This window comes from Barbus barbus, assembly GCF_936440315.1.
Source record: "Barbus barbus genome assembly, chromosome: 12".
NCBI classification, from domain to species: Eukaryota; Metazoa; Chordata; class Actinopteri; order Cypriniformes; family Cyprinidae; genus Barbus; species Barbus barbus.
Genome location: NC_136740.1, coordinates 32,281,130 through 32,295,784, shown reverse-complemented (window position 1 = coordinate 32,295,784; position 14,655 = coordinate 32,281,130). Strand labels below are relative to the sequence as shown.

Genomic DNA, 14,655 nt, shown 5'->3' with positions numbered 1-14,655 from the left:
ATTTTCTTTGTCTTGAAATGCTCCATACTTGATGTTTGATGTGTCTGAATGTGTTTGAATCAAATGTGTTTTGTTCAGTTGTAGTGGATGTATATAGTCAGTTAGGTGTAGAGATTCACATTAACTACCAACATCATCCACTAACTAACCACAAAAACACAATACTGTCTTCATCTTCAACATTAATTGCTTCAGCATGTTAAACCCAGCAAACTAATCAACTGTTTTGATTGTAAAGTGTGTTTGTGCAGCTGTATAGTTGGGAATTTAATGCATGACAAAGGAAAGATGAGTTAATATTTTACATCTAAAGCACGAGCTGCTCTAGAAATGCTCTCTATGATCAGACCACCCGATCTCATGAAAGTGTGTATAGATAGTACGCCAACTAAAAACAAAAACGCGTGGTATTGACATGTACAAATGGACTTTGGCGTGTATATGCTACGCAATGGGTAGGATTCGGGTTGTGGGGTAGATGCGTATCATATGCACGCCAAAGCCATTTTTGCGTATCAATACCACACGTTTTTGTTTGGCGTACTATTTATAGGCATTTTCATGAGCCCGGGCTATAGAGCACATACAGTGCTGTGGATGGAGTACCTCCTCCCCCACCCCCCGCTTATATCTCTGAGATCACAGGTGTTTCTGGTCAGTCTGTTAGTAAGGAGCTCCTGTGAAGCATGTGCACTTACTCTGCGCGCGGTGCCGTCAGATGCTCTGGACCGCGAGGATGATGCCGCTGACGCTCGTCTGCACGATGCTGTGCGTCTCGGCGTGCGTCGCGTCGTGTCCGCCGCGCTGCGAGTGTTCTGAAAGGACGGTGCGCTGCGCGTCTGCCGCGATCCCGCGCGACGCGAGCAGCCTGATCATCACCGGCAACGCGATTCACAGACTCGATCCCAGCACCTTCAGCGGACCGCAGAACGCCACACTCCTGAACCTGAGCGACAACGGGTGAGAAACACACTGCTAGTCAACTAAACCCATCAGTCTACTGTCTGTCTAGACTAGAGTAATAATGGGAAGAAAAGATACTGTTAATAAACAAAATCTATCTATCCACCATTATAGTCTGTATTTTTGCGCTTCTAACACTAATACAGACTCAGTCATGTGCTCTTGCTGATTTGTATATTGTAACATTTAAAATCCTCGCACTTTCTCTCAATCTCCCAGCATTATGGAGATCGGCGCGTATGCGTTCTCCTCTCTGCTCACACTGCATTCTCTAATCCTGAACAACAACCAGCTGGTTCTGATCCATCCTGAGGCGTTCTCCGTGCCTGGCAGCCCTCTGCAGGAGCTCAGCCTGCGCTCGTCGCTCTATAACTACACGACTCTGACGGACCTCATCACCGCCCTGCGCTGGGGAGAGCTCACCAACCTGCTGCGCCTCGATCTGTCGGGAAACCGCCTCGTCCTCTTACCCCCGGGGATGTTCGCTCCTCTTCCGAACCTGCAGTGTCTGCATTTGCACAACAACTCTCTGGTGGCCATCTACAACGGCACGTTCTCTGGCGTCGAGCAACTTCTAGAGCTGGACTTGACCGGAAACGCCTTCAGAACTATCAGCGATGAGGGCTTGCGCGAACTGGAGAGACTCGGTCGTGTGCTTTTACTTTTGGGTCAGAATCCGTATGCATGCACTTGCGAAGCGCAAGAGTTCACAAACTGGCTAAACAGCTCGAAAGTCCGAGTGGGTGATGCAGACAAGCTGTCTTGCGAATTCCCTGCTTCTCTTCGTGGCACATCTTTGCGGGGTATTAGCGCGCAGGCGCTGGGGTGTTACGGTAATGTTCGCGAAGAGGTTACCGACTTGTCCCTACAAACATCCTACGTTTTCCTTGGATTGGTGTTGGGATTTGTAGGCATGGTCTTCCTCTTTGTTGTCTACCTCAATCGAAAGGATATCAAGAAGTGGATCACAGAAATATATGAAGCCTGTCGAGATGTGCTGGAGGGGTATCGTTACCGTTACGAGATCGACTCCGATCCTCGACTGGGGCGCGTTTCACACGGTCAGCAGGCTCGGCCTCGAGTGGACCCGAGATCGGCGCACATCTCTACTGACGCCCATATCACACAGATCCCATCCGACGTCACTCTATAACTGCACCATCAACCATTTCTGTACAAATGTTTCTACACTGTGAAAAAATAAAAGTTGAGCCAACTTAAAATTTTAAGGCAACCAGCTTCAGCAGATTTTTGAGTTTTCTCAACTTGTTGTTTTAAGTTTATGCAACAAAAAGTAGAGAATCTCATGCAAAAATAAGTTGAGAGAACTCAAAAATCTGCTGAAGCTGGTTGCCTTAAAATTTTAAGTTGGCTCAACTTTTATTTTTTCCCAGTGTAGATATTTCTGTTTGTAGCAGAGTGGTGTGCTTGACGTTTTCTAAATAGATCAAAATCATTAGTGGTTGGCAGATATCATTAGAAACATGTTTGACTGATAACTGATGCAGTTCCAATAAATGCATGATATATGCTAATCAGTGCTGGGAAGGTTACTTTGGAAATGTAATATGTTACAGATGATAAATTCCTATATTTAAAATGCAATACATAGTGTAACTATTTCAATTACTTTATTAATGTAGCCTGATTACATTTGATTAGCCTACTTTTCTAAATTTCTAACGAATGCTTTTAACTGTTAATCATTTTGAAACATGTAAAGCAGGCCGGGTTAACCTTACAGTAGTGCTCAGCACTGATTACTGTCAAAATCCTTCATCACTTCAATTAAGATTATAATCATTTCATTTAAAGCACAGCCACCACAAAATCAGACTTTAGCACCGCTTTGTCTTTCAGATCATTCTGAGGTTAAATACATAAACTGTATTTAACATAAACTGGAGCAACTAGGGGTTAAGTGTCTTGCTCAGGGACACATTGGTGTCTCACAGTGGATTCGAACCCGGGTCTCTCACACCAAAGGCATGTGTCTTATCCACTGCGCCATCAACACCATCTTGCCTTGGTATAAACAGTTCATCTTAAAAAATAAAGCATATACATAAACCTAAATAGGAAATAAAACAGTTATCGGATATGCATGTGTCCTATTCTGTGTCATAAACTCCTGAAACATTGGTGTCTCATATTTTAGAGCAGTCAAAGCAATTTATGAAAGATATCAATCATATCTGTGTGTGTGTGTGAAAATATTCAGATGTAACCCCTTTGCAATCGTTAACATAGGTAACTGTAATTTAACTACACATTTTTTCTCAGTAACTGTAACAATTAGTTACATTTATTTTTGTAATTCAATTACATAATTCTGTTACATGTAACTAGTTATCTCTAACACTGATACATGTACAATATATGCAACACAAGTCAACAAAAACACAAGGAGAAAGACTGTAAAAGAATATAAAGGTTGAACTTGTGATTGTGTACAGTATAAAACGACATGCACTCTTAAAAATACAGATTCTTAAGATTATTAAAATGTTCTTTACACTGAGAAAAACTGTATTTTAAGCACTGATCAATGAAAGGTTCTCTGAAGAACCAAAAATGGTTCTTCTACGGCACTGCTGTGAAACACACCTTTTGAGTGTAGACTAAAACCCTACATTTACATCTTTATGCTTAAAATACAAATTTTACATAAGAATTACGGCAAAAAACTTGATTATCAGTCCGTTTTCATGAGCTCAAAATATCAGTCTGTTGTTGTCTCGCCAAATTTTCTAGAGATTATAAGCAGAGTTAAAGATGCACTGAATAACTTCTCATGTGTATCTAACCCTATTTGACTGAATTATGGCCTCCATTATATTTCATAACCTGTTCACCAGATTGAAACACTCCTCTCCATCACATTATTTGGTCCACAGCGTTCGCTGCTACAGATTGTGTCCTCGATATTTCGCCACGGTTGAGGAAAGGAGGGAAATGAAGGGGTGTATTGGGAGAAAATGGGGCACAATGAAGGATTTGGAGTGTAATGTTCCCTGCGAGCACATAGCAGATCTCTCTATGTGCATGTGTGCTTTCTAGAGCCTGGAACTAATGACTGCAATTGATCAAGACCAGACAGCCTATATTAATCTGTGTCTCCGCTATATTATATTACAGCATGTTTGAAAAACCACCTCTGGTGTGTGTGTGTGCATATACAGTTATTTAACATAACACACCTATAGTCCACATAAAGGAAATCTAAAATGCTTCTGTTTCTATGTGAAGCAGTGCATGTAAATCTATAGTGCACGAATGGCATTTGCATCATTCAGTATGCATAATTTCACCAAAAATGCTTAATGCATTTCAGAAATGTACATAAAACGTTCCATCTGGGGTTCCTACTGCTTTTTTCCATTACCTTTTAATTCATTCATTTGACAAGATGATGCAGTGTGAGATCCAGACAGATGAGTAATGATTATGTCAGAGATCAATTTTAGAAGAAGGAATAGCAAATGTATTCAATAAATATTAATACAATAAAATAAAAATGTTTTAATGAATATGTAAGTTAAAAATGATGGGGAAAATGCAATACTTTTAAATATGAAACCAAACCAGACGGTAAATGACTGTTTTAATGAGTGAGTGAGTCAGGCTGATTCATTCAGAAACGAGGCGCGTGACTGCTGTCTGTATGAAGCACTTACTGAAGCATTGACTCACTGGATTCCTTCAAAAACATGGATTCATTCAGTATCCAAACACTGCTGTGATGCTCGGAGACCAAAAACACTTCTGCTGTGGCTTTGATTGAAACTTCGTCAGCAAACTTGAGCAAAAACAGTCAATATTGTATTACAAATTTGAAGAAGATATCTTTCAAACATATATAAAATGTGCATAACATATATATTTTGGGGGAATACTACAAATATTACATTTTCAATATAAAACTAACACAATAAAAGAAACATAAATGAGAAACAGTATTTGAATATGAATATATGATGAGGATTAATAAGCGTGTAAACAAAAGAAAAAATCAATAAATCATAAATGAATACATGGGTATGAAAATCAAGAAAAATATTATTATTTTGGATACATCACAAGAATGTTCTATGCTTTATAAAACATTTATATTCAAACATTTCTATTAACTTTTAAGATTTATAATAGTTTCCAGAATTTTCCAGACCTGAGAATCACAATTTTACTTCCTGATATTTTCCCCAGGTTTTCAATGATTGTGGGAAAGTTTTGTTTTGTTTTTGCACATTATATTCAGGACTTTTTCAACCCTGAAGATGCTCATCTCAGATGCTAAGATTGTCGACACTGAATCCATATTTCATTTAAATCCTCACATTTTCTTATTTAAGATGTTTTAAGATCTAGATATTATTATTTTTATTTATTTAGTCATTTAGCAGATGCTTTTATCTTACAAATGAGGACATAAGAAGCAATCAAAACCAACAAAAGAGCAACAAGTGCTATTACAAGTCTTGGTTAGCCTAACACAGCACAGATAATTATTATTATTATTAATCACTGCATGTATCTATTGCACATTGAGAATAACTGATGGTAGACCAAGACAAAAAAGTAAACCTATTAAAATTGTTTTTGAGTTTGGTGCATGAGAAATAACTCTATATAATATTTTATTTGTAGACATAGCCAATGCATTATTTTTTTATTGCCAAGACGTTTTCTACACTATAATACTACACCTATTTTGCGTACAGTTTTCTATAATGTTTTCATTTTTATTTTTATAATTAAACTGATTTATTTCAAATTGGCAGAAAATGCCTTCCATAGTAGGCTATAAACACTGTTAAAGGAAAGCAAAAGGCATTTAGGAGGTTTAAGCAACACACACATCCGCTTAAGGGCGTGACGTCACAGCTTACCTGTAAGTGGGCGTGGCCGCAGTACCTGTAGCCGCAGGTGAAATACGGCACGGCGGGGCGAAGGAACGAATCTCACCGATCAAAGCTTTAGTGGGAGCCGAATCTGACCAAATCGACCCGTTTGAGCCGTTTTCAGTCAGTGGATCAAAACTAAGATCGATGAAGTGGAGGTTATAACGCGTCAGAAGGAACATATTTCACTCTCGGGCTACTTCCGCGATCTTGAACGCTCAAAACAACCGAAGGTTTCCTCCGAGCCTATGCGGTAAGTGACACCTTGACAAACCATCTGCTCCGAGAACGCTTTCGATCAGTGGATTGATCGTTTGGCCGCTTGCTTTGGAAGTAAAGGGACTTTCCAATGGATTCTAGTTCTGTGAAGTCCATAAATATTGCTCAATACAGACGAGAACAGTTTGAGGCTGTTAAAAAAAGACTAATGGAGCATTTAATATTGTCTGGACAGACAAACTGCATTTTCCAGTGTATAACATGCTAAAAAGTCCAAATAAAGTTTTTGGGACAGGAGCGCACTTTGCAGGCCTGCCCTAGTGTTTGCTCAAATTAATAACCAGTCCAGGGGTTTTCTTTCCCATCCGCTTTATACATTATTATTCAGAAGAATGTCCTTCAACTGTCTAAGGTTGATGACAAATGACAAGACTTATCTATATCTATATGAGGCATTCACAGTTTGGATGACATGTTGCTTTCTGAGAATTAGTGACAGGATTCATGGAAAACACATGATTCTAGACTCAGAACACAATCTTTTGAGTCAAACACTGATTGTATGAAAGGTGAAGTCACAAGGGAATGTATTTAAAAAATAACTTGATGATCGAGTAATTCCAGCCCACCAAAGAAAACCCTCTTTACTAAATTTAAACATGCTAAACTCTTCCAAACAAAGGCTCTTAATGGGCATATTATGGTTCCATAAAGAACCCTTCCAATGCACAAAAGGTTCTTTCACCTGTGAAAACCCTCTTTTGCAGCTTTTATTTGTAAGAGTGTAAGAAGAGCTACATAACATACAGCTTGTATTTTTCATGTGAAATATGACAATCCTGACTGCTACAAATCATGTTGACATTTTCCAGGCTTGCCTACATGACCCTTGTGTGCTATCTAGATCCAGATCAGCTGGCTGTTGACATGCTTCAGATGCCTTTAGCAGCACAACACATGTAGACACAGAATGAAGCTGTCCACTCTGTGGTATTTTGACCCAGTCGGGCAAAATATGGTCAGCGGTATACTGATGCAATGTTGATGATGAATTCATTTCATTATTTGATTTCTCCATCATCATTACACGGTTGACCGGTATTATTGTTATATCTCCAGGCTTGAGGAAGTCATTGTGCAATAATTGAGAAATCTGAGAAATCTGACACTTTGAGGTTGTATATTCACTAACAACTTTGATCAGTTTTCACTCACTGTTTATAATTATTTATATTATTTTTGGCTCAGTTTCTGGAACTTGGCTTTCTTGAAATATAACATGGTCTGTTTCTTACATCTTTCATCTACATAGTTTGGGATCAGAAAGATTTTATTCATATTTTTGTTTTTTAAGAAGTTTCTCATGCTCATCAAGGCTGTGTCAATTTGATCATGAATACAGAAAAAAGCTGTGATTTTGTGAAATATTAATCTAATTTAAAACAGCTGTTTTCTGTGTGAATATGTGTTAAACTGTGATTTATTTCTGTGATCAAAGCTGTATGATGCTGAAAGTACAGCACAGTATCACAAAAATAAATTATATTTTAAAGTATATTAAAATAGGACACCAATTTTAGGAATTGCAATAATATTTCAAAATACTTTTAATCAAATAAGAAATCATACTGATCCCAAACTTTTGAAAGGCAGTGTACGCACTTTAATACCTATAAGCCATAATGATAAAATGGTTAGGAGAACCGGATTGAGAATTACAAACTACATTAGAAGAGCACATAAACATCTACATCACAATTAAATGGAGAAATCTACAAGTGTGCTCATAAGCTGCTGAAATTGCCTGGTTTCAATCAGATGTTTGTCTGTCTGTCACTGCGCATGTAACTTGCATCAAACCCGAAAGCCATCTTTTTTTAATTGTCATTTCATGTTGCTCCAAATAAGCCTAAATTGCAAATAATGCTGTATTTTAGTCATGCACGCAACGTTCTGCAAAAATAGGCTCAGCACATCTCTACACACAGGTACGATTGTGCTGCTTTCTTTATACATGCCGTATGAGCGCTGCAACCTGTTAATGTGTCCCTGCAGCACAGCTATATTTGTAGCAATAGACAACAATACATTGTTTGGGTCAAAATTATACATTTCTCTTTTATGTCAAAAATCATTAGGATATTAGGATCATGTTCCATGAAGATATTTTGTAATTTTCCTACCATAAATATATCAAAACTTCATTTTTGATTAGTAATATGCATTGCTAAGAACTTCATTTGAACAACTTTAAAGATGATTTTCTCAATATTTTTGCACCCTAAGATTCCAGATTTTCAAATACAGTAGTCAACATTTGAAGTGGATCAAAAAAGTTCATCAAAGTTGTCCTAAGACAAGAACGCATTTTGGTTTTAGGACAACTTTGATGAAAGGTTTTCATCCACTTGTTGACTACTGTAGTTGTATCTCAGCCAAATATTGTCCAATCCTAACAAACCATACATCAAGCTTATTTATTCAGCTTTCATATGATGCATAAATCTAAATTTTTAAAAATAGACGCTTATGACTGGTTTTGTGGTCCACATATTGACACTGTTCATGAAACAAGCCTAAGAAGCAATGCTTTGTCTCAGCTCTTGATACATTAACGTCCATCCTGTGTTCCTGCAGGTCCTGAATGTGGTGAGTTATGCCTGGCCACAGCACAGGATCACATCACAAGACGCGTCCTCATAGCTCAAGCCGTTCTAGGGCCGATGGCTACAGGCAAAACCGCACCTACTCCAGGGACAGCAGCACCAGTCAGGAGACCTACAAGGAGAACTACAGCGAGCAACCTCGTAGCATAGACTCGCAGTTCCCCCGTAAAACCCATTCTCTCTACACCAATGGACGAGGCTCAGAAACCCTGGGCTTTATCCCAGGCTCCGCCGACTCGCCTCAGGGTACGCAAGCCTGCGGCTCATGCGCCTCTCTTGGCTGGAGTGGATGCAAAGCTCTGCTGTGCTGCATTCTGACTTGTGGGCTTTATGGGTCTCGCAAACCTTGCTTGCCGGCCAAAGAAAGCTCTACTGACAAACCTTTAAAAGCTGAGCCAGAGCCGAGGAAGCCTAATGGATTGTCTCTGTCCAATCCTACATGCGACATAAGCCTCGAACCGAGCAAACCGAGGCAGTTGCCAAGCTCTGGCAGCTTCAGGTACGGCGACGTTTATTTTGCTGGCAAGAAAGTGGAGTACCCTGTAAACTCCGAGGCGCCTCCAAGACGGACCAGAACGGCTGGGAAAGGCGACAACAACCTGCGTCCCATCAGCAATACCAGTATCTACTCAAGGGAGGATTTGGATCTAGACGACCTGGATGACGGCGGCACTGATATCGACTCGCTGATCACTAAGAAGCTTCTAGAACTTTATAAAATGCACCAGATCGAGCAGCTTGCCAAATGCACATCCGACGTGTCCTTCTCCCGGAAAACCAACGAGATCAGCGATCTGATCAACAGCATTGCTCAGGACTACAACTTGGAGGAGCAAGAAGCGGAGTGTCGACTGGTGCACGGCGTCATACGCATCAGCACCCGCAACAAATCCTCGAAAGGTTACAAAAGCAAAGACTATAAATCGCACGATGCAATGCAGCATACTAACGGGAGGAGGGATGGAACGCTGCCCGACAGTGGGAACGAGACCATGACCTTCACCTTTAGTAAGTAGGGCTGAAACGATTAGTCGACATTAGACGTTTGATCTCATACAACCTAATAATATATGAGCCTGCAATAACACGGTTTGGCCAGTGTGGCGCTGTAGCACAAGACTGTAATTCAGCTTTCTTGGATGCAATTTAAGAGAATAGCAAACGCAGCCGAATATATAAATATATGCTGCGTACTTTCCTATCAATAACAAAATAAACATGACAAAACTGACGGCGGTGGGAAAGCAGCAGTTAAGAAAGCATCAGATTACAGCGAAGTGGATGTTTGCAGGTGCTCCAATAAAGTCCAGTCACGTTACGTTTGTTTATATAGCACTTTATGCAATAGATGGCCTTAAATCAAGCAGCTTTACAGCATTAATCATGAAAAAACAGTCAGTGTTGCTAGAATTACAACTTGATTTTCTGTTATAACGCAGCGCTCCAGTGTGAAGCTAGCTAATGATAAAATCTGTTTATTAGTGGGGGGGGGGGATATTTAATTAAAGTGATGCAGAGATCAAAGCTTGATCTAGTTCAGGACTGTTTTGATTATCATAAGGTATTTTAAGAGAGATTATGTTGTGAATAAAATAGTTTATCCAAAAATAAAACGCCTTATCACTTACCTTTATTTTGTTTCTTATATGACTTACAAAAGGAGATGTTAGGCAGAATGATGTGTTTTGTTCTTCATATTTTCATGTGGCTAATTAAATGCTGAATGAAAGAGTTTCTGTCATCTCATTTTGTGTAACAAATAGATTTAATTGTATAATAATTGTAATTACATAATATGATTTTCAAAAGCTGAAGTGATTAACTTTATTTGTTAGAATATGTATAACTTTGAATGATCAAAGTCTACTGATTAATCAAGGATTAGTCGATTAACCGTTCTAATAATTGTTAGATTAAATAATAATTTGTTGCAGTGATGCAGATAAGAGTGTCAGTAGGGCACGATGATGTTTGAATGTGTTTTGATGCTATTTCTCTTTCCCTGAAGGCGAACCTGAGGTGCTCGTGTCAGAACTGACACCGTCAGATGAGCTTGCCCGAGAGATGAGAGGCAACAGTGGGAAAAGTAAGCATCTTGGTTCTTGCTTCTTACACTTTCTGGATGGCTTGAAGTGAAAAGATAATTTACTGCCATGGAGCCATGTTAACACTAGCCATGGTGGATTTGCACCCTGAGGATGGCGTATTCTTTTCTCAGCGCTCTATTGTATCGGGTCCATTTCCAGACGTTTCTCACTCATTCTCTACTGTCGAATTGGCATTCCTGTGTTTGATCAATGCCCCTCAAAGAATAATGCCCTCACCCACCCGTCCCGTCTGTGTAAACTGTAGTTGCAGGGCCTGAAGCTTCTGACAGTGAACACTGAATATTCTCATCTCACCTTACAAACGTTCTTGAGGGTCCTCCAAGCAGTTTATACAGTATTCCTCCATATCGGATCACATCTACCCTTCCTCACATAATAGTGGTGCTCTCATTATGTAACTTGTCTGAAGGTCTCACTTTTCTTGCGCTGTGAAATCTTTCCATGCTAGAGACGTGTGCAAATGAGGGGTGGCGCTTTATGAAACGCCTAAATTTTGCAGGTAAATAATGACGATCAAATAAACATCCAAAGCAAACATACCAACCCTGAATAACTGGTCTTCAAAACAGATTTTTATATGCATCATTTTATAATATTGAAATGTAGATTCGTAGAAAACCAGCCGAGTAAATATTCGCCAGAACAAGCATCTTTTCCATCGTGGATATTGCTCACACTTACACCTGCTGTTTTAATCCATCTCTTTTGACCACTTTCCTGATTTCTTTTGAGTATGGGTAGGTGTATGTATGAGCTTTCAATCTTATTTTGCTAAATAAACTTGCGCAATTTACATATGAACGTGAAAGGAGACAACAGAAAACAATACAGAGAGCAGCAGCTTTCATTGCTGCTTCTACGCAGAGCGCTGTGGGTTTGTGTTAGAATTAGGAATGGTAAGAGAAAATTTTCGCCTTCAAACCAAACGTATGATTTCAGACGGTTTTAAATCCCATTAGTGCGCTTCAACAACATGTCCTGTAATATTTAGGGAGAGAAGAGGTGGTCTTTTGTGGCTGTTGGAACGCATTCGACCACATGAGCATCTACACTACGATATCAATCCGGTCAAATGGGTTTTCAACCATCTCTGGAAGTGGTCACAAGTGGACAAGCTCAAAATGTTTGAGACCTGTTTTCAGTGCTGGGGAAAGTTACTTTTAAAAGTTATGCATTACAATATTGTGTTACTCCCTAACAAAGTAACTTATTACGTTACTTAGTGACTTTTTAAGGAACGCGATGTGTTATGTTACTTTTTAAATCTGGGCAGGGTTTACTTGTTTGTTTTTAATATAAAAAGTACTTCAGATACATAAGACATATAAAAAGAGCCTCAGGCTGAAGGAAATGTAAATTCAGGTCTGTACAGTAGAGAGCGCAGCTCAAACAAACGAAGAATACGACGCAGGAGATTCAGCAATAACTAAAATGAAACACAAATTTGTATTTTTGCTTATTAGTCTGGGTGAATTGGATCATCGAAGGTCAGCAGCAAAGACATTGGTTAATAAAATGGGATTAAATGCATAAATGATATTTGTCTTATTTAACATCTAATTATTGATGTTTATATAATATTCTGAGCTTTGCATTTGACTGTTTTTATTAATTTCGAGGAATACTGAATGTGTTTTTGTGCAGTGAGATGAGTAAATACATGTTCATATTTAGTGTTGAACTAAAGATCTTGTTAGATCATGTTCACACACAGCGTTTCTGCGCTCACTCCCTATTTCTCTCAACATGGCAACCCCAGAGCTGTCAGACAATACATGGGAAACACTAACTAGCGTTACTTATTTGAAAAAGTAACTCGGATATTTCCTTCTAAATTAAAAAGTAATGTTACTTGAAAAAAGTAATCTGATTACATAACTAGTGTTACTTGTAATGCATTACCCCCAACACTGCCTGTTTTTAGCTTCGTCCACTGGTGATCGGATCGACAAAAACACATCTTAAAACCAGGTGTAACGTTACGAATCTCCATCTCTCTTTGCTTTTGGTTGGCGCTATGGATTGAAGTTTGCCAAACAATGAAAAAATTCACATAGGGACATTTCTTTGCCACCGCACATCCATGGAAATTTCAATGATTGTACATGACTGTCCCTTACGACATTTGCTGAATGAAAAGTCCATAAATTGCAAAAATCAACATGTTGTTTTCCTTCACAGATTACTACTCGAGCTCGGCCACAGACTCATCAGGGGCTCCGCTGCTGCGCTAACACGCCAGCTGTTCCCTCTCAATTATTACTGCCTAACTAGTGTTCATCTCTGTCCTTGCGCCCCGCTCATATTTCAGTGAAAGCAGTTATTATGCTAAGGACAGTTTGTGTTTGTCTGAGTGCCTGAAGACTGCTGTCGTCCCACAGCTTCTGTCATGAGTGTAATGTTAAACAAAGGAGTCTGTTGCAAAAAAACAATGGTTTCCTACTGCCCTTGCCAGAAGCCATGTGGATTGTTACATAGTTTCCTGACCAGACCATTGGCATCAAAGGGTATCTAAGTATTGCTTCTAATTATACTTGTAGAGACTGTGGTCCTAAGCGGTGATGTATCTAGTAAATATGCATGTATTCAGCACTGATTAATAGCAACAATGAGACTTAAACTAGTTGCTGTTCATCGGACTGCTTTGCTCTAGTAGCCCATCCTTCAAGTGTTTCCTCAGATGAACAATTTGTCCAGCTTGTTCTTTGTTTAAACGATTTAATGCAATTCTATGTTGTTTTGGGACTGTTTGCTGTCAGCCACATCTGTATGGTGGAACGTCCGTTTTGAAATACTTTGTACAGATTTTTTTTTTTCATCTCCAACTTTTTTGTATTGAAATAAAAAGGGAGTTTCCTCTCATTTTCTGTTTTTATTCATCGCCGTATTAATGTAAACTATATGCACCATTATGTCTGTTATACTGAGTGTTGATTTAGAGCACAACTGTAGTTCTCTGTCAGGTATAACATATTTCCACTCATACGTGTTCACCACAGAAGCATAGCATTTCTCTAAGATTGCATTGGTGTCCGCCTCCTCCCTCGGTTTCCCTCAGGTCACTGTGCTATGAACTTGTTTGGCTGGTTTGACAATAGAAAGGAAATAAAATCCTACTGTTTGTTGGAGTTGTTCATTGCGGAGGAGGGGCAAACTCCAGAGAAAATTCCCCTCGCAACGGTTCTACTGTAAAAACTAGCTACTCCGCTTTAGTCGCCATAATTTAGTGATAGTTTTTATGGATTAATGGGAAATTACCAATCAGCATAATAATGGTTTTCTGTTTTTAACATGAGTGTGCCAGCATTCTGTTGTCCTGCTTTTGGATTGTAAACCATTTCGGACCCAATTAATTACATAACTGCATCTTTCATAACACAATTTTTGGTCAGAATAACAAAAGTTCAGATGCTTATGCAAGATAACCCACATGAAAAAATACTATAGTAAATACTGGTGTTTTTGAACCATACTATAGTAAAGTACTTGAGCTTGCTGTGGTAATATAACAACTATAGTAATATAAACTAATTACTTTACCCAATACTATGTTTTCTACAACTATACTGCAATACACTACAGTTTACTGTAGTAAAAACTAAAGTATTTATTACAGTATTACGGTTCATCAGTGCACTACTACCATAGTTAATACTACATGCATTAAAGAGTTATAAATACTATACTATATACAGTATAATACACTTTAGTATGGTTCAAAAACACTAGTATTTTTTCATGTAACCATTTAATTTTTGGGATATATTAATACTATAGTAAAAGTCATGTCACTGCAGT

The 14,655-nt window shown here is 38.8% G+C and overlaps 2 protein-coding genes across 2 annotated transcripts; both read left to right on the top strand.

The window, feature by feature from the left end:
* Window positions 1–736: 736 nt before the first annotated feature.
* tpbg1a (trophoblast glycoprotein 1a) lies at window positions 737–2,116 on the top strand (the record flags this gene model as incomplete). Its single annotated transcript, XM_079431013.1, has 2 exons — window positions 737–960; window positions 1,183–2,116. 2 exons carry the CDS (start codon window positions 737–739, stop codon window positions 2,114–2,116), a joined length of 1,158 nt encoding a protein of 385 aa, XP_079287139.1.
* Window positions 2,117–5,866: 3,750 nt separating this feature from the next.
* On the top strand, window positions 5,867–13,719 carry LOC306877506 (keratinocyte differentiation factor 1-like). The gene is made up of 4 exons (XM_079429289.1): window positions 5,867–6,117; window positions 8,721–9,757; window positions 10,758–10,835; window positions 13,039–13,719. Exons 2-4 carry the CDS (start codon window positions 8,740–8,742, stop codon window positions 13,089–13,091), a joined length of 1,149 nt encoding a protein of 382 aa, XP_079285415.1. The 5' UTR covers window positions 5,867–6,117; window positions 8,721–8,739; the 3' UTR covers window positions 13,092–13,719.
* The last annotated feature ends 936 nt before the right edge of the window (window positions 13,720–14,655 follow it).